The sequence below is a fragment of the Blennius ocellaris genome (genome assembly GCF_963422515.1).
Source record: "Blennius ocellaris genome assembly, chromosome: 1".
NCBI lineage: Eukaryota > Metazoa > Chordata > Actinopteri > Blenniiformes > Blenniidae > Blennius > Blennius ocellaris.
The window spans coordinates 34073039-34095698 of NC_137650.1; the positions used below are offsets into that span (position 1 = coordinate 34073039).

The 22660-nt window shown below is 44.4% G+C and overlaps 1 protein-coding gene across 1 annotated transcript in view; it reads left to right on the forward strand.

Moving 5' to 3' along the window:
* Positions 1-22660, forward strand: part of myo9aa (myosin IXAa) — a 106503-nt gene that overhangs the window by 24362 nt on the left and 59481 nt on the right. Inside the window, 1 exon segment of the mRNA XM_080496322.1 lies at positions 6371-7342. Coding sequence (XP_080352448.1) covers positions 6458-7342 — 885 coding nt within the window. The 5' untranslated portion in view covers positions 6371-6457.

Below are 22660 nucleotides of genomic sequence, written 5' to 3' on the forward strand. Positions count from 1 at the left end.
GACCGCGAACCTCCACGACTCGCCTGCAGGTTCTGCAAGGTTCATTTACTCAATCTGACGACTTCATGAGATTTTTTAATCTTTTTTTCTCCCCATCCGTCTCCAAAAACACTCCGTCCACACGTCACTATGAATTCGGCTCAACACGAGGCTTCAGGACGTGTAGTACACCTGCCAGGCCTTTAGGGGCGCTGTGACTCAACAGACACATCAAAAACGCAGAAGACCGAACACATAGAAATTCAGAAGTAGTATCTTGCTATCAACCTCTATATATTTCTAGTTCTATAGGTCTATGATCTTCCTGCTGCTAGCGTCAGTAGCTTCTTCAGCTCCACCGCAGCTTGATGAGCGATTACGTTGCCGACTTTGCCGTCCACACCCCGGGGGGTTGGATGCCACGAGCCGGGGTTTTAGAATTTCCCCACTCTGGGACCCGTGTTAAAAAAAAAACGGTTTTCACGCTTCTAAACCCGCCTCGTGGGGACGACGGGCCAGAAACATCTGGTTCAGGTGAACCAGGTTCCTGAATTCAGCAGCTGTTTATTTGCTGTATATTTTCAAACGGTGGGTCCGGACCCCCGAAATGCGACAGACGTTTCCTGTTTTCACTTGAAAACGTCATTTAAATGGGTCACAAAACGCCCCGCCTTGTTGGAATTTCATAAAAACTTCTGAAGTATGCTCAAACGCAGACCTCAATATTAGTCACAACTGTTCTTTGATCGTTATTAACTTAATCAACAGGAAGTAGAAATACAGGCGCGACCAAATACGGTCAGTTGCCCAGCAACAAGATGGTTTCACTTTATTTTGAAAGTGAACAGAGGCTGTCTTCTGTGTCTGAACATTTGTTTTGAAATTTTAAAGACATTTTGACGTGTCACGATTAGATCTTAACGAAACAATCCATCATTTTTGTCATTTTTTTAATGCAAAGGTCAGAAATATGGATAAAATACAGTGAAAAAAGACAATTTTATATAAACTTTCCAGCATGAACAGTGTCACCAGAGTTCATTTGTTGTTTTAAACTTGACAAGTGAACTCGCCTTGAGATGGAATTGTTATTTTGTTGTTTATGAATGAGAAAAAAACCCCAAATGTGTTTCCTCTTTCTTCTCATGCTTGAGGTATCCTTCAGTACTTGATCCAAGTCTGATCGTTTCCAGGTCTGTGTGCAAAGTTGAACTTCGACAAAAGCTCAAAGGAGGAACTCTCGTATTTTCTGTTTTCCAAACTTAAACGTCCCGTGTGAATTCCAGCTTTGCTCCCTGCCAGTCGATTAGATCGGCCCCCGATCTGCAGCGCCTCAGAGAGAAAATCCCCTCGTACTGGTTCCAGGTCAGATTACGCGACTCCTCATCCCCGACCATTCATGTCGTTCACCCAGATCCGTTTTCTGGCTCTGTAACTGGAGGAGAGCGGAGACGAGAGGCCACTCGCGGGTCTTATCCAGCTGTGCTGCATCTGCTTTGTCACTTCCTCCAGGCCTCCGACTTCAAACCCCTTTAAGTGACTGTGCAGACGCTCAGGTGGAATCACTTCACACCGCGGACATTCCTTCTTCATTCACTCACTGTGTTTTCCTATATGGGGACGTTCTGACTAAAAAAAAACATTTTAGCCCAAAGCCTCTTTTGAACAAAGTTCGAGATCTGGTGATGGCTTTATTTCCCGGGACTGGGCAGGATTACAGCGTCTCTGGGTGAATGATGTCAAATGTGTAGCAGCAGTTGTTCCATGCAGGTTGACATCATCGAAAGCGTTTGAGTTAAATGTGCATTGCTCTCGTAAAGTTTTTTTTATTATACGGGGCTTTCCCTTTTTCGAAATGCCAACGTTTCCATTGCCCCCTGGTGTGGATAGACTTTATCTGGTGGCCTTGCTAATGAATAAACCTCTCAGTGGTTTTACTAATGGTGAAATGTCAAAAACAACTTTTTTTCCTCAACAATCTTTGCTGCTTCTTCGTCTTTCTTTTTGTTTTGCTCAGCTACTTTAAGATTGGTTGGACGACAAGCCTCTTTGCTGGTTAAGGTTCATCAGATGGTAACTCATGTTCTTCCAGACAAGTTGATTGTGATGCCAGTTGATTAAATCTGCTTATACTCTTGCAATTTGTCTCAAAAAGACCCTGTAATTTAAAGGTAGTTTGAAGGCGTAGAATTGAATTCCATGATGACGACTTTTAGTCTCGTTGCCCGTAATGCCCGTGATTCCCTACGCGGCGGTGGAGACGCCCGGCGAGACCGATCGGTGCAGATCGGCCGCCGTTTCCCCCCCCGGAGGAGACGTCCATTAGCTTATTGCCCCGGTGTGATGGTGTAGAGAGAGAGAGAGAGAGAGAGAGGCAGACCTAATTCCCTCCTCCCTATCCTTTAAGCAGGCAGCTGACCATCTGTTCAAGACACCGCGGCTCAAAACGCACACAATATCCAGCGACACAAGCAGGGAAACGCACGGCAACCGGCCTGCAGACGGGTTGTGCAAAATCGTTTTTTGCAGATCGGGTTCTAGAGAGATGCTGGGCGTGTTTTTACAGGACGACCATGGGTGTGTTTGTTTGTCTCTGTGGTCGAATCAGAGCTTCTGAGGTGACCCACGGCAGGTTGGACGTCAGGAAACGGGTGGGTGGGTGGTGGGAGGGGGGAGGGGGGAGGGGGGGAGGGGGGGGCTGGACCACTTCCCCAGCTGGAGTCCTGTGGAACTCGTCTCTTTGCACCGACGTTTCCTGTTTTCGCTTTTACTGGAAGAGAGATCCGTTGTTTTATTGCCTGAAGCTGAATGAACACTGGAAGATAGAGTGTGTGTGTGTGTGTGTGTGTGTGTGTGTGTGTGTGTGTGTGTGTGTGTGTGTGTGTGTGTGTGTGTGTGTGTGTGTGTGTGTGTGTGTGTGTGTGTGTGTGTGTGTGTGTGTGTGTGTGTGTGTGTGTGTGTGTGTGTGTGTGTGTGTGTGTGTGTGTGTGTGTGTGTGCGTGCGTGCGTGCGTGCGTGCGTGCGTGCGTGCGTGCGTGCGTGCGTGCGTGCGTGCGTGCGTGCGTGCGTGCGTGCGTGTGCGCGCGCGGGCACACTGTTTCTTCAGCTCATGACTGTATTTTCAAATCTCAGGCATTTTTATTTCATTTTTTTTAGATTTTTTTTTTAATTCTGCACACCAGCTCACCAAACATATTTCGCCACACAAACATGTCATTACAGAAGAACAATATACTCAGAAATTGTGCCCATAAAGGAGTGGGAAGAAGTATAACTTCATAAATCCCACTCCTTCTCCATAATTATATAATTTTATATAATTTAGCAGCGTCGTGGTTGAAGCCCCGGGGTTCAAAGCGTTGGAAAAAAGTCGTGGCTTATAGTCCAGAAAATACGGTATCTGATGAAAAGCTGTCAATAAATTGCTTTGATTTTTAAATATTTATATGTCATATAGAAAAAATTATGATGTTTTTTGACCATATCCAATTATACATATAGACAATTTATATGCGTAGAAATGTATTCACACATAAACCCACGTTAGAAAATTTCTGATCGCTATCACGCCGGCTTTTGTATGAAATATTAGCTAGTTGCCCTTGTAATTGCTGCATTTTGACGCTTCATTGGCTTTATTGATGATCTCTGTGTGTCGCTTCTGTTCCGTCGACGCGACAATGATTTGAAGTTGAAAACACAAAACCTCCGTTTACATTGAAAACCGAGACTATTTGAGAAACGACTCACGAGGTGGAACTTCACAAAAAAAAGTTCAGAAACAATGCTGTTTGAAGTAGTTCGCAGCATTTCTGTGTTTTCAAAACACTGTTGTGTGAAAGTAAAACTTTTCTGTGGGGGGGGTCAAACGATTAGACACGTGGGACAAAACCGGAAAGCAAGAAATGAGAAATCAAATTGTAAAAGCCCAAAAGAAACAAAAATAAGAAACACTGATTTTTTTATTTACGTATTTATTTTTGAAACAAATGTGAACCTGAAAGCCATGCTGTTGATGTCAGTTTGTAAAAACTCCCAGAATGCAACGGCTATAGAAGTTGTTTAATATTTCACTGTATTTTTCGGCAGAAGGTTTCATTAAAATTGGCTTTATGTTGAGATTGTAGTCATTTCCTGTGGTAACTAGACATTTCCATCACGTCTACTCTGCACCACAACAAAGAAAACCTTTAAATTTAACATTTTTATGTTGTTACGGCACTATTTGATTAATCCGAGCCACACCAGATGAAATTGGTCCGTGTCCTCAGCTAACATGTGTTTTGACGGGTCTGATTTACTTTACAAACGACGTCAACAGAGGCTATAAATGTAAAGATAAACTCGCTTTCCAGCCCCGCGGGGCCACAAAACTCTCTTTTTCATCTTGTGCCTCGAAGATGTGAAAAGTTTCCAGCCAGCTGAACATCTGAGCTTTGAAAATGAACACGTGGCGTCGAAGATGAAAGGCGACGTGACGCAGGTCCGACGCCGCTTCGCATAAAAACTGATTATATGAAGTGATGAAACGCCCGTCGACTGACGACTCGCTCGTCTTTACATGTGGTTGTGACTGCGATTATATTGAGGACACTTTGATTTTACGAAATGAGCGCGAGCTTCTGCCTCTTTTTACAAGATAACTACTTTTTTTTTTTTTTTATCTGGTCTGTGATTGGACGGTCGGACTGCAGAAGTCCTGCTGTAATGACTTTAAATTGATTTTCTACGGCCACGTTCACCCACATGGAAAGAACCTATATAAACATACATGTTTTGATATAGGTTTTGAATATATGTGACATATATAAAATTGGCCATTTTCCTATATTTTATGTACATATATGAACATGTATGCACATGTATGTACATATATGTGCATGCATGTACATATATGCAGCATATATGTGCATATATGCAGCATATATCCTCATATAGGTTCTTTCCATGTGTGCGGGTAACAAAGTAGTGTTTTTGGTGCTCATTTTACTTTATTTTACTTTATTTATATGGCAGCACGAGCAACACAGTCATTTCTTGCTGCTTTTGACAGAGAAACCCTTTAAAGTTTACATTTTAAAGTCTATTATGGCACTATTTTACCGGTCCAGTCCACTCGGGATGAAATTCCGGCCGATGAAATGAGTTTTCTGCTGCTTGTAGAAGATGTGCCGCGGTGCAGCAGCACCTCAAAGCTGGTTGATTTATCTGAATCCAGTTGAAGAGGAGCGACACAGTGGTGACTCTCTCTCCCTCCTCGGTCTCTCTCTGGATGGGAAGTCTCTCCGCTGTGTATTAAACGGCCAACTTGTGAATGGTGTGATTGTGCGGCGAGGACGGCAGCTGCTCTGGGAGCTTACGCCTGCACCCGCCACCAGTGTGTGTTCGTGTGTGTGTGTGTGTGTGTGTGTGTGTGTGAGTGTGTTAATGATAATCCCGTGGATCCACATGACTTACCCGCTATCCTTTATGAGTGTGCATGTAGCGGGCTCCGGCCACATCGTTCGGCCGTTTGGCAGATTACATAACAGCACATGAGGTCCCCCGTGTCATAATCTGACGAATTTCGTAATCTGGCAGATTGCAGGAAAGGGGGGGGGGGGGGGGGGGGGGGGCTGCTGTGATGAGATGACTGGTGTCGGATCAGTGGAAGACGTGCTGGAAGTTTCATTTTCATTCTCTGGTGTAGATCAGTGACTGCAGAGCTGGAAGTCCATCAATAGACGATCCGTAGATGAAGTGTTTGGACCGGAGGACAGGATTCTGAGGGCCGATTGGACCAAACGGGTTATTTGGTAGATTATGATGTACCAGAAATATTTACGCATTACATCCATTTTTTTCCCTGTTTTTCCTTTAAAAAAAAAAAAAAAAAGAAGAAGTTTTCTCCATAAATTGTTGCAGTAAAGTGTTCTTCTAATTGTTTCACAAATCTTTCCGGCTGCCTCAAGGCTTCAAGCTTCAACCTGTCGTCGTTACTCTGGAGCAAAAAAGTAATTATAGACCTGTCTCGTTTTGCTCGGTGATTTGAGCGTAACCTGAGGGCAGTTTCACCGAGGACCTGGCAGCGACTCGGTGTTTATGTGGGACTCAGAAGTCGTTTTCAAACCTTTTTGCGATGATCCACACGTGGAGCTCTGCCGTAATCCTGTTGAGCCGGAAAACACAAAATCTTCCATTGCCTTTTGGGAGGAGGAAGCGGAAATGCAACTTTTTTTGGAAGCTGCTCTCAAGGAGGAACTTTACGAAAATGCTCTGATTCGGTCTCACTGGAAACGCAACCACAGCCTTTGTAGATTGCCAGATATGTCATTTCAGACGAACCCTACAACTTTTTGATTTCTCGAGTGTTGCTCGTTTATCCTGACGCCTCTTTGTTTTCCCGTTTCAGTGGCGATGTCTTGACTCGGCGGCGCCCCCTGCCCAGTGAAGGTCGTGCCAGTGCCGCGCTTCTGCTCATGGGAACTCCCTCTGCGCCATGAGTACTCGAGATGCCGTTGGCGGCGTCGGGGGTCTGGGCTCCCTGGGCCGGCGGCAGCGCTTCGAGAACTCCGAGTTCACCGTGCGCATCTACCCGGGCGCCCTGGCCGAGGGCACCATCTACTGCCCCATCAGCGCCCGCAAGACCACCACCGCCGCCGACGCCATCGAGCGCGTCATCGAGCGGCTGCGTCTGGACCGCACCAAGTGCTACGTCCTGGCGGAGGTGAAGGAGTTCGGCGGCGAGGAGTGGATCCTGAACCCCAGCGACTGCCCCGTGCAGAGGATGATGCTCTGGCCCCGCGTGGCGCTGGAGCACCGGCCGCTGTCGGGCGGCGAGGATTACCGCTTCCTGCTGAGGCAGAAGAACCTGGACGGCTCCATCCACTACGGCGGCAGCCTGCAGATGTGGCTGCAGGTGACCGAGGAGCGCCGGCGGATGATGGAGCGCGGCCTGCTGCCGCAGCCGCAGACCCGCGGCGACCACGCCGACCTGTGCTGCCTGCCGGAGCTCAACGAGCGCTCGCTGCTGGACAACCTGCGCTCGCGCTTCCGCCAGGAGAAGATCTACACCTACGTGGGGAGCATCCTCATCGTCATCAACCCCTTCAAGTTCCTGCCCATCTACAACCCCAAGTTCGTGAAGATGTACGACAACCACACCCTGGGGGGCCTGGAGCCGCACATCTACGCCGTGGCGGACGTGGCGTACCACGCCATGCTGCAGCGGCAGAGCAACCAGTGCATCGTCATCTCCGGGGAGAGCGGCTCGGGGAAGACGCAGAGCACCAACTTCCTCATCCACCACCTGACGGCCCTCAGCCAGAAGGGCTTCGCCAGCGGCGTGGAGCAGATCATACTGGGGGCGGGGCCAGTGTTGGAGGTAAGGCAACCGGCGTCCGCCGCGGTCCAACTCTGTACGTTTGGCTGTTTGGTGAGCTGCTCCCGCTGCAGCTTGCACAGTTTCAAACTTTCACTACAAAACATGAATCGGCACTAATTTCGCAGATTGACTCAAGGAATGTTTTTATCATTCTTCTTGCCAGATCAGCTTTGTCTTCAGACAGATGTGCCGCCATTTTTTCCTCCCACTGCTTACATGAATTATACACTAAACTTAGTTCTATTTTTACATAAATAAATTAGACGCCGACTCACCATTTTTACATGAATTCTTCTATATTCTCCTTGTACACAGGCCTCAGTTGGAGGACATGAGAAAATTCTGAGACGCTGAATATTTTTATTTTATTTATTTATTTAGTTATTTATTCGACCATGTTCACATTTTACTTAACAGGGTCATACTTTAATGTGAACATGGTGAAAAGGAGCACGATGAAGACATCGTCTTATTGTTCATGCCCCTTTGAATATGTACAGAAAAATCGATGACCATAAACGGCGGTGATCCATTCAACAAAATTGTAAAACACTTTACTGTGTTTAAAAATCAACCATTTGAACAATTTAGAAAACAAAACAAATGTCCCCATTGCAACATGCAAGTTACATTTGAAGCTGCCTCAGCATCAAGGCCATGTTATGAGGCTGAGTTTGTGCGTCTTTGCTCTAAAACCGAGTGGAACATCATGGAATTGTGGGTATTTACGGGTTAATGCGCTGTTATTTTTAGTGTATTGACACTAAACTGAACTTTTTGCGACCCTCTTGACCACAATGAGTTTGACGCCGCTCCTGTAGGGTCTATTCTTCGCCACACGACTCCGCCGTGAATGAGTTTTGTGTGACTTCTGACTTCAGTTACACAACAGTGTTTATCCACAACTGTCTGCGGTTGGCTCGGAGCTGTTTCTGCCCCCATCCAGAGGTTTACTGCACTTGTAGTCCAGCTGCGAGGGGATTATCCAGCCCACAGAGCTGCTCTGTCCGTGCGGCCGATCAGTGCTCCAGCTGGAGATTCTTGCTTTGTGAGATCGTTCTCTTTTTGTGCAAACTGGAAAGATTGTCTCAAGGTAGACGTTGCGGAGGCCCAGGCCGAGGCTGCGAGGGGAAACTGGTTGGTTTCATATCAGCCAAGACATTCCACTCATACTCTGTTTCTTTTCCTGGGACCTGTCACTGTAATACACACCTGTCAATAGTATTTGTCAAGAGCACAGCCGCTCATTGTTTTGCCGTTTGTCAATGTTCACCGAATTCCTGAACGTTTCACAACACTCTCCAAGCCGCACAGTGCCGGAGGATTGGACGGTGAATTCTGGTCGTATGTTGTCAGGAGTCTTACTGTTATCTTAACAACAAACAAACCTGTGCATCTCTACTGGTATTTCCTCATCTGGGTTCAACCTGGAATCGCTGTATAAAAGTGCATTTATGATGAGGCGTCCGCTCGGCAGTGGCAGACGGGGGTCTGGTCTGATGGATCACATAGTTTTGTCTTGTGAGTCGTTCACCTGGAGAACAGGATGTGACATGAGACGCTGTTGGAGCCGCGTGATTTACTGTCCACAGAGGTGTTATCTCCAGGCCGAGGACCGTCCTAACTCGTGTTCACGCTTTCAAGGAAACCGCGTTTCCCGATGTCCTCTTGCCGTCGCTCGGTTGGTCGAGCACTTTGTCTTCCGATGGCATAGATCAATACGCCTGTCAATGTCAACGCCGGGTCTGAACGGGCACTTTTGAGCAAGAAAACTGAACCCCGGATTGTTTTCAATGGCGATGAAACGCCATGGCGGCCGCCATCATTGGTGCTTGTGAATGTGGATAACGGTGTAAAGCACGTTGAATCCTAAACGGTGAAAAAGTTACAGCCTGGACTCGAAGCAAAACTGATCCACGAGTAGCTTGAGGAACCCTGCAGCCAGCTTTCGGAGTCGAAAATGTCTTTCACATCCCACACATTGCAATCACACCAACAACTGGGCTCCATGGAGGCTCCACCTCAAATCCTCCAAGGCTTAACTCCTCTGATGATACCATCTTGGTGCCAAGGACCATTGGAAACCTTGAGAGTTCCTGCCTTTATGCAGAAGGTTGATCTATTATATGTATATAACAGTAGGCAGGTGTTTGTACAGTCATGGTGTAAGATCGAAAAAAAAAAAAAAAAAACCTTGCAATCAGTAGGTCTACTTTGCATTTTATTGCTCGCGGTTGAGCAAACGCAGCTCTCAGGAATGCCATTCATTTGTGCGCGGCCGGGGTTAATGTGTAAGCACGGCGAGTTAATCCTCGCCGCGGCAACACGAGTGAGTAGCTTCAAGTGCAGAGGAGCAGCCCGTAATTGTTTGCATAGCGAGATTGCTTATCTGCCCGTCGGTGATTGATGCCAAAACCAGGGCTGCCGTGCTACTACTGCAGAGAGGAAGATGGATGGGCGGAGGCGAGGGACAGCGGCCAACATTACATCACAGGAATAATTCACCCTCATTTATTTTAGGCTTTTTTTTTTCTTTTTTTTTTCTCTCAGGAAAGTGGGCGTACGCCGTGAGGGCGCGTCGCCACTGGAATTGCCTTCACTGGCACATTTAGTTGGTTTCCTTTTCCCTTGCGTCCTCGTCTCTGCCAGAAGTTTATCATTGACCCGAGGTCCAGTTTCAGTATTACAGGTGGAGCGATTGTTCCATCGCCGTAACGTAAAGAGCGCTAAAACCTCACCTGTAACTGAACTCGGGCCGCCGGTTCCAACAAGCGTCACTCGCCTCTCATTTTACACCTCAGGGTCTGTTTGATCATCTTCGAGCGAGATGCAGGATTAGAATAAAGTAGAAATACTCGAAATTCTTGATTCAACCTGCGTGTTGGAGGCCAGATTTAATTTTTTTTAACTTCTGTGGCCATTTTTAGAGATTTTTCCTCTGTTTTTTTATGGATTTTCTCACTTTAGCAACTTCAGGTACTGTGTGAGTTTGAGCTATACCATCACTCTTTAGTTAATCTGTTCTTTTTGAAAAAAAAAATGTCTTTTCTAATAAACTTGTGTTGCCAATGTTTCTTTTTGGTACATGGTTGTGTTGCATACCGTTCATGCTCCCAGGAATAACATGGAGTTCACTCATCTATGCCAAAGTTGTAAGTCTCTAGTTGTGGTTTATTTTTTCATAAAAAGCGCCCCCCCCCCCCCCCCGTGTATAAATCAGCGAGGGGGTCTAATAAATCTAAATAACTTCAAGACAATAATTCCAGATTCTGGCAGACAGACTGTCTAACCAACATACCAAAATAAAGTATTCAGCAGTTTCCAAGATCTCAGCGAGATTCTTGAGAATGACTTATTATGGGTTCCTTTGACATGTCCCCCCCCCCCTGTGATCTTGGCGCCAATTCTAAATAGGGGGGGGTGTCAGACCTCAGGTTGGGAACTGCTGGTTTAGAAGTCTTTCGTCGCTGCTTCGTTCAGACTTTAATCACACTTCGTTGGAACTCCACCTCGGCTTGTGTTGAAGCTCTGAAAACAGGTCATCAACTCGATATCCCTCAGAATTATATTGGTAATATTTCACACTTCCACAAAAGGATCCGTGCACAAGCCAACAAATGGATGCCGAGTTTCACATCCAAGCCCGATTTATCGTGAATTGATATTTGGACAAATATTAAAGCTTTGAAAAACAAGGATCGTTCCTCAAATAGAAGGGTTCGCAAATTCTTTGGAATTTTCCATTGAGCAGCCTTGTGCTGTTTCAATATTGTGACTTCATACTCATGCATCTTTTCGCAATCTGGCTTCAGTGTTGTCGGTTCATGTTGAGATTTTCTGGGATGGTTGAGAGGAAATAACCTGCAGCCTACTATGTACATATCCCACAGCACGCTGACTATTCATGCCTCTAAGCATTTTAAGATTTGAATTGATCCGACAGCTCTGGTAACTTCAAAAGCTGTAAAACTACGACGTCAACAAAGATGTTAACATCATCTGCATAAGTGTTTATCATCCAATCTGGTCCTTATGATACTCTACTTGGAAGATCTTGCAGTAAAGCTTATACAGGCGATATCTCAGTCCCCTTTTCGTCCTCGTGTCAAAGTGTCCTTGTGCAGAACGCTGAACCTTTAACTGCTCCCAGTGGTGGACGGAGCTCCTGGCGTGTCATCGCAGTGTGAATGGGTGAATGTGACTCAGAGTTCTTTGTGGGCTGATGAATCAGTGCAAATGCTCCATTTAAGTGTCATTCAAGTCTCCGAAGGGGGCTTCTTTTTAAATGAGTAAAAGTGAAGGAAGTGGTTGACGTTGTTTTGTGGAGAGCGATGAACCGACGTAGTTTAACAATCATTTAACAATCAGAGGTTTGAAGTGAGTTTGGCGTTTTACTTCCAGGTAGACTTTAGCCTCTGAGCCACACTTTTCCTCCTACAGCACTGACATCCAGTCTAATTTTCAACAAAGGAGGAAAAATACAGTCTTCTTACTCCAGTGGTGGTTTTTTTGCGCGGTCGTCATTCATTCAGACATGATTGATATGAAAGACCAGGACGGCGTTGAGGCGACTGCACCACACTAAAACCACACGTTTTCTACTGGCTGTTAGTCGAAGGGCAAACCGCCCGAGGCCTGAGGTGCACACAGGGACTTTTTTTTTTTTTTTTTTTTCTCCACTCGCTGCAGAAGATATCACTTACAAAGGGGGTTTGGTCTGGAAACCAGCCAACAGCAGCAGTTATGTGTTAAGACCCCGACAAGCGCCGTCACCGAGGTGTTTCAATTAATGGAACTCGGTCGGAGATGAGAACCGACCCGGCGAGACGCTGTTATGCTGCTTAGATAAACACCGCGAGTCCCAGTGTTTTTGCTTGAACGTGGTTATTATTCCAAATGACGGCAATTAGAAGTGTGACAGGCCTCAATTTTGGGGTTGGAGGTCCGAGAGGAAAATAAGCTTTGGACTTGACTTGACCCTGCGGACTGAAAAATGAATGCAATCGTACAAGAATATGACAAATACTTCACCTGCTGTTGGTTTAGCTGTTATCTGCTGTCTGTCATTCCTGAAGTTGTTTAACTTCTTGTGCCAGATACGACTGAATTGACCTACAAGCTTCCACAGTGGAATTTAATGTTTGAGACTCTTTGGGTTGTGTTCATGACTTTTTTTTTTTTTTTTTTTTTTGTAAATTTCTAATTGTGCTTTCAAGCACAGCAGGGCTCAGTTTCTCAACAACAACAATGTTGTCGGGGGTTTTCATGACGGCCAAGAAGCAGTTGGCATCGACACACTTGCACTTTAAGCTTATTTTACGAGTATAAAGATAAACTGCGAGTTAAAATCATGCGAACACTTTGATCTGGTCAGATTGGCTCGATCCAATTGGAATCATAATCTGACTGGAAGTGGTAAAATAATAAAATGGGAAATGGAAACTGTGAGCCGATCCCAAAGTGCCTAACATCGTTAATCACATTCACCCATAAGCACCACTGGAGGCCGTGTTTATGATCCAATAGGAGACCATATAAACGGAACTGTTGAAGGTTTGTAGTTGGGCGGCACAATATTGTCTGAATTTAACATTATTGCGCTATATTACGCACTAAACATCGCAAATGACTTGACTTAACTACAGTAAATAGTGTTAAATAGTGTTCATGCTATGACGCAGAACAGAACTTACAAATATTTTTTTTAAAAAGTATATAATTTCAGTTATTTCACAAATATTGATGGATTAACCAAAAAAAAAATGCAATGATTTTATATCTGGTTTCAAGAACAGGTTCAAAGTCAAAATCACAAAGAAAAAAAAGTTCCGCAAAACAATAAAAAGACAAGAGGGGCACTTTTTACAATATTCACATCAGCTACTAAAGTATTTATCGCCTGTTTCGTCACATTCCATCGCATGTTTAGCAGATATGGTTGTAGCACTTTTAAGATTCCAGAGCTCAGTGAGCTGCAGGAGCTCCTGCTGTGCTCCTTCCAGCTCTCTGCGACAGAAATACCCCCGGTGTGAGTCATCCCAGGTCAGCAGTTTCACCGCTCAGCATCTCCTCCGCCGCTACCTCAACACACTCGCACAGTTAATACAACCTCCACAGAGTACCCCCCCCCCCTCTCAGATTCACTGTACCCAGATTGTGTTGTTTTCTTCCGACTGGTGCATAAAAAACAAGAAGGACGAGCAGAACAGGGAAGGATTTTACCACGTTCATGTGAAGGACGGGTGTAAAGTTCCAGCGCTCGTGTGTTTTATTGAGGTTAAAGTCGTGTAAAGTGTGTGTGACAGTGGGACATGTCGGTGTTTGCTCAGTGGGCTTGGCCGCTACCTTAAATGAGTGATGTGCAAAGGTGTGAGTCTCAAGTGCCGCCTTATCTGCCCTCACTGGAATGTGACAGGTGAGATGTTTGCTTGGATCAAGTGTTCTCCATGAAGTTACGGTCGGCAGCGTGACACGGCGCCGTCTCCATGTAAACGGAGAAAAATGCGAGTTTTCTGAAACACTGCTCCTGTGTGTGCACCGCCGTTGTCGTAAATAGTTCCTCTGCCAGTAGACTGAGAACAATCCCAGGTTTCTCTTCGGCGCTATAGCCAGGCAGACAAAAAGTCACAGCTCCGTCCAACCTCATATCCTTTCACTTTTGAGGATTAATGACTTTATAAACTTATTTAATGACAAAATTCGATCTATTTGAGGTCAAAATGAAGTCATACTCCCAATCTTTAATGGCAGATTATGTACTGGAGGCCTTTCAGCTGTTATTAAACCTCTTCTTAAATAAAACTCACCCTTGATCCAGGTGTTTAAATAAGTTAAAGGCCAATATCCAACCTTTTTATTAGTTCTATAAAATTCTACAAAAGTGAAATTTTTTGAAAACACTCAGACTCCTGGGCCTGAGAGTCACCCATAATAACAATCCATGTGTGTCTGTCCATACCATTGTCCGTGGACTTTCGTTGGTAATGTTTATAGCGTATTGTTCTCTGTGTGGATGTGCGTTTCCATTACAAAAACAAACGACACACAACTAGTGGCCCAACATGCTCACTGTGTCGTTTTGGCTGTTTCTGTGTAAACGGACATCATTTCCATAATTTCGCCATGTAAAAGCGAAACTTTTCTAAAACGCCAAAACAAAAAACACATTTCACTCTAAACATTAGCGCGTAAACGGGGCCAAAGTGATGTCGATCAACACTTTACCATTTTAATTTTCTGACCACTGTGTCTGTTGTGTCTCTAAACTCGTGTTTAATTGCTTCAAGGTCAATAAGGTTATTTGTTTCCAGGCACCGGTCCTCTTTAGCATGCGTCATCGTAGTTTAGCTGAGTCACTGCTATCCCCAAAGGGTGGTTTCTTTTTTAATGTTGAGTTTTGTGTTTCTGGTTTAAACAGATCTGAGAACTTTATTGTACTGTATTGGTACAACCCTCGTGGTTACTTTTTGCTGTTTCCATGTGTTCTCGTAAACCCAACTATAACCTTGGATTACTGATAAATGCTCCTCTAACTTCACTCAGCAAGTGCATTGAGGTTTGTAAGCAGAAGCTCTGTGAGGTGGCCTCTGGTGTATTCCTGTGTTATCTTGTTTTCCGTGACTCTTTTTGAAAGCATAACATCCTAAAGGTCATCAGATTACCTGAACTGATTGACGGGATGTGCTTCTTATCTCTCTCAGATGATCGTGTCCTTCCTCTGCTCTTTATGAGGTTTGAAATTATTGTTAGTCAGAGTCATAAAAGCATATCTGAGGAAATGAATCGCTTTGATCTTTACTCGTCCGACATGGCCGAAGGAAGGAGTGGAAGAAAGAGTGATGGCTTTCACGAGTGGTTTTAAGGGTTTTTTTATGACGGGGAAATTTGCATTTCTGGACTGTTTATGTGGGAATATGCCTTCGTGATCACAAATTAGACTTATTTGGGTTCTTTTGCGAATTGTGACGTGAAATAGGAGTAACATTGTGACGATGACCGATCTGGTCTCTTTCTTTTGGCTGGTGTGACGCTCCGATTATTCCCTGAAACCGTCGACAAGAGGACTCGTTGTGGCGGCGGAACAGGAGAACTCTGTTCGTCCGCCCGTCGGCACTGAAAATGCGCCGAGAGGACGACGGCCTGCCGTTTTTCACCCCTTCACTTCATTTCAGGTCACAAAATGAGTCAAACGTTCTGGCATCATCCAGATATTTAGTCATTAGAGGTAAATGCAGGTTTTGGTTACGACCCTCTGAAGTGAAACCCGACGCCACACCTGGTCGCCGTCTTTGATGTTCGACTTTGAGAAAAGCGGATTCACGGGCCGTTGCTCAGGCCACGCCCCTTTCTCCCTCTCCCAATTGGTGCAGGACAAATTCTTGTTTCCCCAACATTTAAAGTGAAAACGCATCTTTTTTTGGTGTGTTTTTGTTTCATTAAAGTTTCATATTTAAAGCATCCAAAAGCTGCTTTAGTCTTACGTTTGCTTTATTGCATATTTATATTGCGAAATACAATATTTCCCTCTGTCGGTTTTACCATTAAGCATTGTATTTTTCCATATTTATAATTTTTATTTTGTTAGATTTTTAGACTATCATATCTGTTCAAACTGCACTTCATTGCATTTGGAAACGTATGAAAAGTTCAAAATGTTGACGGTTGTCCTGAAGCCAGACAGGATGACAAACGCTGATATAAAAGAGCACGGACAGCCCCAACAATCAAATATTTTAAAATGCAATAATCAAACACAATATGCAAATATTTATTTTAGTCAAACTTTAAAAAGAATTTCATTTTGTTTGGGTTTTTTTGTTTCTCAGTTGACCTGCTGGTATTTCTCTCACTGTTGTCTGAATATGGACCAGTTATGACGTGGTAGTTAATTATTCAGACCCGGCAGACCTGCAGTGTTGCAGTATTTCTTTGGCGGTCCGTGTTTTCAGTCGCTGGACTGACGTTTGAAGCCTCCCGGCAGCTCCAGATGTGAGCAGCAGCCTCACAATGTGCCTGTTTGTGTGCTTGTGTGGCACATAGCCTCTTTATGCTGCAGGTGCTTCATCTCACTCACTCACACACACACACACACACACACACACACACACACACACACCTGCGTCACACGGAGATAAAAAGGACAGAAAAGACTCTATTTTCTATTCAAGGTCAAATAATCTGTTTTAAACTAGTTATAAGCGGATTATTGCCGTTAATGTCTGCAAACTCAACAATCTGGCATTTAAATAAACTAACACGCTACTGTACTCCGAGCACAGCAGCTTTTGTCCGAAGTGAGTCAGCAGGCTGGATACTGCAGCAATACTGCAGTAATACATGTTTACATGCAATAACATGTCGTGTTTATGCAATATGCTGATGACTGTATTCTATTAGCGCAGTGACTGCTGATCCGTAATCCTTTATACATTTATGAACACTGTGAGAGCTGAAGTGTGTGAACTGGATAACGTCGATCAATTTCTTCTTACTTTGTTGTACTTTCACTATCAGAGAAATCCTAATCTTTATTTTGAAATTCAAATAAACTTCAATCAGCTTTGTACCTTTTATGAGGCATGAAAATCAATCTGTCAAAATGTTAAAATAACTCATAGGAACACATTAAGTTGGCTATTTAGTTTTATTTTTGCACGATTGTTCAGGAAGAACTCTCTCGCTCTCTCTCTCTCTCTCTCCCCCCCCCCCCCCGTTTGGAGCATTTTGATCTCCCTGACATCCAGATGTTTCTCCATATCGTTCCTCCTCACGGGGGAACAAATCTCAGGATTTGTTTCCAAAAGCCCTCCGTTGATGCTCCGTCTCCTCGTACGCTTTCAGGAATCGTTCACTGTCACTTTATATAATCTGACGGATGTTTTAGATCAGGGGCGTCGAACACGAGGCCAAAACCGGAGTAATTGAGTTTGTAAAAATGCCCACAATGCATCTGATAGACGTTTTTTTGGGACATTCCACTGTATTTTGTACAAAAAAATAAACATTAGAATTAGAATTATGGTGCAATTGTTTGGTTTTACTGGGGGGGGGGGGGGGGTGAGAAACCTTTTATTCTGCATGTTTTCGACCTCTGATTCTATAAAATATCGTCCGTCAAAGTGTGCGAGGCGTGCGCACATCTGGGCCGAGGCAGGTTGAGCGTTGAGAAGACGTGTCCTCCCCGTGTCTGTCCCCAGATGACGACGCGTCTCCCGACTAATCTCCTCCGGCTCGTGTCAGAAAGTGAGAAAAGATAGGAGGTTTGTGTTTGTGACACCATATCGTCGCAGGAAATATGGAGCGATTATCAAACACTGTTATCTTAATTGTTTCCTGGACGTTTTTTTGTCCCGTTCCTGCAGAAACTGGCCTTTGAAGATCCACTAAAGCAGGATTACTGATTTACATTAATCACATTATATTATATTTAATGAACTAAGGGAACTAAGGATAACAAAGGAAATTCATCATGTCAGTCAATATGACGTATTTATGCAGTAAATCTACCGTTGGTGTAGAACTGGGAGGCAGAAAGTGTCGGTCGTTGCCCCGGTGGAACACATCTGTGTGTGTGGAGGGGCAAGAAGCTCTGCTGGATCTCGCTGAAGGACTGATGTTTGTGTGTCCGGTCTAATTGGATTGGCCTCCTTTGTGGCGGCACCACGTGTCTGAGCTTTACGGTCGTGACCGAGCCGCCGCCCTCACCTGGCCGCCTTGCCTTGCCCTACAAAGACGGAAAGACGGAGAAGACCACCTGTTCTGACTTTGCCCCCGACCCGCGACCTGGGTGTTGGCTAATGGCGGAGAGGTCAGCGCGCACATGCTGGAGGCCACCGCACACACACACACACACACACACACACACACACACACACACACACACACACACACACACACACACACACACACACACACACACACACACACACACACACACACACACACACACACACACACACACACACAGTAACATTATTTTATTTTGATCAAACTACAATCTCTGTGAAGTGCCTGTCTAAAACAGGTCACTTTGTTCTTTGCCTTAGTTTTTGAAATGATTCCATCCACCTCCCCCCCAAAAAAGTTTTTGAAAATGTTCCATTTTGCAAAAAAGTTTTTGAAAATGTTCCATTTGCCCTCAAAAGTTTTTAAAAATGTTCCATTTTGCAAAAAGATTTTGAAAATGTTCCATTTCGCAAAAAAGTTTTTGATAATGTTCCATTTCGCAAAAAAGTTTTTGATAATGTTCCATTTTGCAAAAAAGTTTTTGAAAATGTTCCATTTTGCAAAAAAGTTTTTGAAAATGTTCCATTTCCCCTCAAAAGTTTTTGAAAATGTTCCGTTTTGCAAAACATTTTTTTGAAAATGTTCCATTTCTGTCTCCATGGAAATTGTTGGGAAACACAACTTTTGAATTGAAACTCTAAAGTCTGTGATAGATGGATGAAAACGCAACTTTTCTGACACACACACACACACACACACACACACACACACACACACACACACACACACACACACACACACACACACACACACACACACACACACACACACACACACACACACACACACACACACACACACACACACACACACACCATGCTCAGCAGATGTACAACAACAACAATGTTTTCCTCCAGAGTGCCATGACTCCCCGTCCAGATTGTCCTGGGACTTGGTACTTTTATTTTGACAGTCACCGTAATAACAATCCGACTTGGTCGTCTTTCCACTAGAATGTCGTTGTTCTCTCATTGTTAATGTTTATAACGTATTGTTGTGTACTGTGTGGTTTCTTTATTAAAAACAAACGGCACAGCTCCAACTTGTGGATTAGAATTAAATTGAAAGGTTATTATGGCACTATTTTACCGGGGAATTGCACTTCTAACGTGTTTTCCTTAACCAAGAGTGTCTCTGGATGGGAAAACGACGACTGTGTGTAAATGGTGCACGGTCGTCCCATAAAGCAGCCGCCACCCGCCACTTTGGCAGGATAAGACCCGTCGTCCACAATATCCACAATACCATCAAAACATCAAAAACGAAGAGGAATTCCCCTGAAACGTTTGTTCCAGAAACCGAATAATTCAATAAGGATGTGGCCTATTTTCCATAAGGCACACTTAATATAATCACGATGATGTAATTATAGGTCCTCCCAGCTGTTATGTTGACGGACTCGAAAAGTTTGAAGTGAAAGGAAAGAGAGAAAAAAAAAGAGAGGTTTTGACCTGAATTGAAGTCTTTTGTTCTCGGTCGCACACACTGGGTGCAGTTTGAGGTCGAACAGCTATTTGTGTCTTTTACTTCATTTTCAGACTTTCGTCCAACTTTTTTGAAACGCGATGGGAGGCTGTGACGTGACGGTAGCAGCACATCTGGAACCACAAGTTTGACTATATCGTCTATATCGCCTCCTCCTCCCCCTCCATCATTAGAAGCTCCCTCGTCTTTGACTTTTTGGTCAAAAGTGTAATAACATACTTACTTAAATATCACGTCAAGGCTCCATTCACACCAGTGAAAACACGTTGATTTTGCATTTATGTTTCAGAAAAGCTTTTGGGTTTACTGTGGAGGACTAAATGTGCCAAAATAAATACACACACACACACACACACTCCATGAAATAATTAATTAATTAAAATTGAAATTAAATATAGAAATGTGTTGTTAAATGTGTCATTAATTCCTTAAAATGCCGATTTGTGTAAAGACGCATATTATTATTTCTATTTAGTTCATTATTTCACGCGGCGGTGTTGCACTGCTTCAGGAATTCATTTTTCCCTGTCAAGCTTTATTAAACGGCTTATTTATTTCATTATTTCATTATTTCCATGGTTCACATGGTAACGTTCTGAAAACGATGTCTGTTTCTACAGTAAACACTGAAAACGATGTTGTTTACAGGCGAGGCCACACACACACACACACACACACACGCACACGCACGCACACACACCCATGACACCCAAAACACGACTCGAGTTTTCTGTTTCCACGTCAAGACGTTGCCGTGGAAACGAGGTAAAGCTGTGCCTTTTGTGTTTCGTAAAACTGCCCCGAAAAGGACTTTTATGTCCAAACTTGAGTTCTTTCTCTGAATTCCTCCTGATCGCAGGTCGAAAGCGTTGACTAACGTTTTCAAAAGCAGAAAGAACCTTTGATATTAATATTCATCACGCGAGGAATCGACCGGGGAAACACAGTTTGCCCTTCACAATAAAATCAAACTATAGAAGCAGTTTTATCATTTCCAGCTTCGGCGAGCGACGGGTTTACTGGAGATGAACGGTTTTGCTGGAGGAGAGGAAGCTGGGAGATCTTTACTCTTTTTTGTTTTGTGTTTGTTTCTCTGGAGTTGGGGACGTGCCTCCATGTCTTCCAGGCCGCCGTGCCCCCCGGCCGCTCCTCCCCCTCGCCGGTACATTCCACTTCACTATGGAACGGCCAGATTTGGGCAGCTCCTCTCCTGCGTCTTGCCGCATTTCCTGCTCATGTCTGGACCGTCGGCGTCTCCCGGGCTTTAATGGAAACTTCATGGGAAGTGAATTATACGGTCCAACTTGCTGCTCCTGCGATTTATGAAGGCGGACGTGCTTCACGTCGCCTCCGTTCGCTCTCTGCTGACGTGTTTTGATGACGGAGCAAGAAAACAGCGGCAATTCGGAGCAACTGAAAATGCTATTTTTCAAAGAGGCTCTGACTCTGTTTCCACGGAAACGGCAACTTTCGGAAAAGATTCTGTGATGCCGCCACGGTAGATAGTTGTTCTGCACGCGCTCAGTAGACGGACGGTAAAGAGTTAACAGACTAATAACAATACTCCCATTGTTATTGTTTACTGTGTGTGAAATTCAAATAAACTTCAATCAATCCCATCTTCAGCTCTGTGCCTTTATGAGGCATGAAAATCCATCCTGTCAAAATGTTGAAATAACTCAGAGGAACACATTAAGTTGACTATTTAGTTTTATTTCTGCACGATTGTTCAGGAAGAAGATACTTTCTCTCTCTCTCTCCCTCCCTCTAACTCTCTATCTATCTCTCTCTAACTCTCTCTCTCTCTAGCTCTCTCTCTAACTCTCTATCTATCTCTGTCTAACTCTCTCTCTCACACTCTCTCTAACTCTCTCTAACTCTCTGTCTATCTCTGTCCAACTCTCTAACTCTCTCTCTCTCTAACTCTCTCTCTCTCTAACTCTCTGTCTATCTCTGTCTAACTCTCTCTCTCTCTCTCTCTAACTCTCTGTCTCTCTAACTCTCTATCTGTCTCTCTCTAACTCTCTCTCTCTCTCTTTCTCACTCCCTCCCTCTCTCTCTAACTCTCTCTCTCTCTATCTAACTCTCTGTCTCTCTAACTCTCTATCTGTCTCTCTCTAGCTCTCTCTCTCTGTCTCTCTCTCTCGCTCTCTCCCTCTCCATCTCTATCTCTATTTCTCTCTAACTCTCTCTCTCTCTTTCTCTCCATCTCTAACTCTCTCTCTCTCGCTCTCTCTCTCTCTCTCTCTCTCTCTCTCTCTCTCTCTCTGTCTCTCTAACGCTCTCTCTCTTCCCCAACAAGAGCAGGTAGATCTTCAAAACAAACTGTGCGATGACAGGAAAGCACGACGACGCATCGGTCCTTCAAAGTAAAATCCAGACTATTCCCGGCGTCCCACCTTCCCTCCACTGAAGCCGTCACGACTCTCCCTCCTCGGCTCTCCGCCGGCGCTGATAAATCTGGTATTGACCCGGGCTGCTGGCGTGAAGCGGGATCAGTGTTTGCTCTAGACGATAGGCCTGTTTTCCTAACGGCTGAGCACATTTACTCAGCGCTTGTCAAACACATCCTATACAGGCGGGCAAATTGACTCTGGGGTCACTCAACCCTCCGTCACCGCCGAAGCTCGGCGCCGGCTGGAAAACCTCCACGTGCGCCGCTCCGGGTTTTCCTCCAGCTGACGGTTCTCAGAACAAGGCGTGTAAAGTAGTGACATCATAACCTTTGAATTTAAACGTTAAAGTTTTTCTTAGCGTATCCGTGACGGTGATGTTTATATTTTCACACAGAACCAAGCAATGAGTCCCAGTTTTTAAGAGTCTGTGTGGTGGAAATGATGAAAACTGACATTTTTGTTTTGGCAAAACTTAAAGCATCACTTCAGGAAATGACTACGTTTGCAAAATAAATTGGATATTTAGAGAAACCTTCTGGTGAAAAACACAGTGAATTGTGAAAAATAAGAATAAAATTCTCATATAACTGTTTTAAATGGATTTAAAATAAAACCTTCTGGTGAAAAACACAGTGAATTGTGAAAAATAATC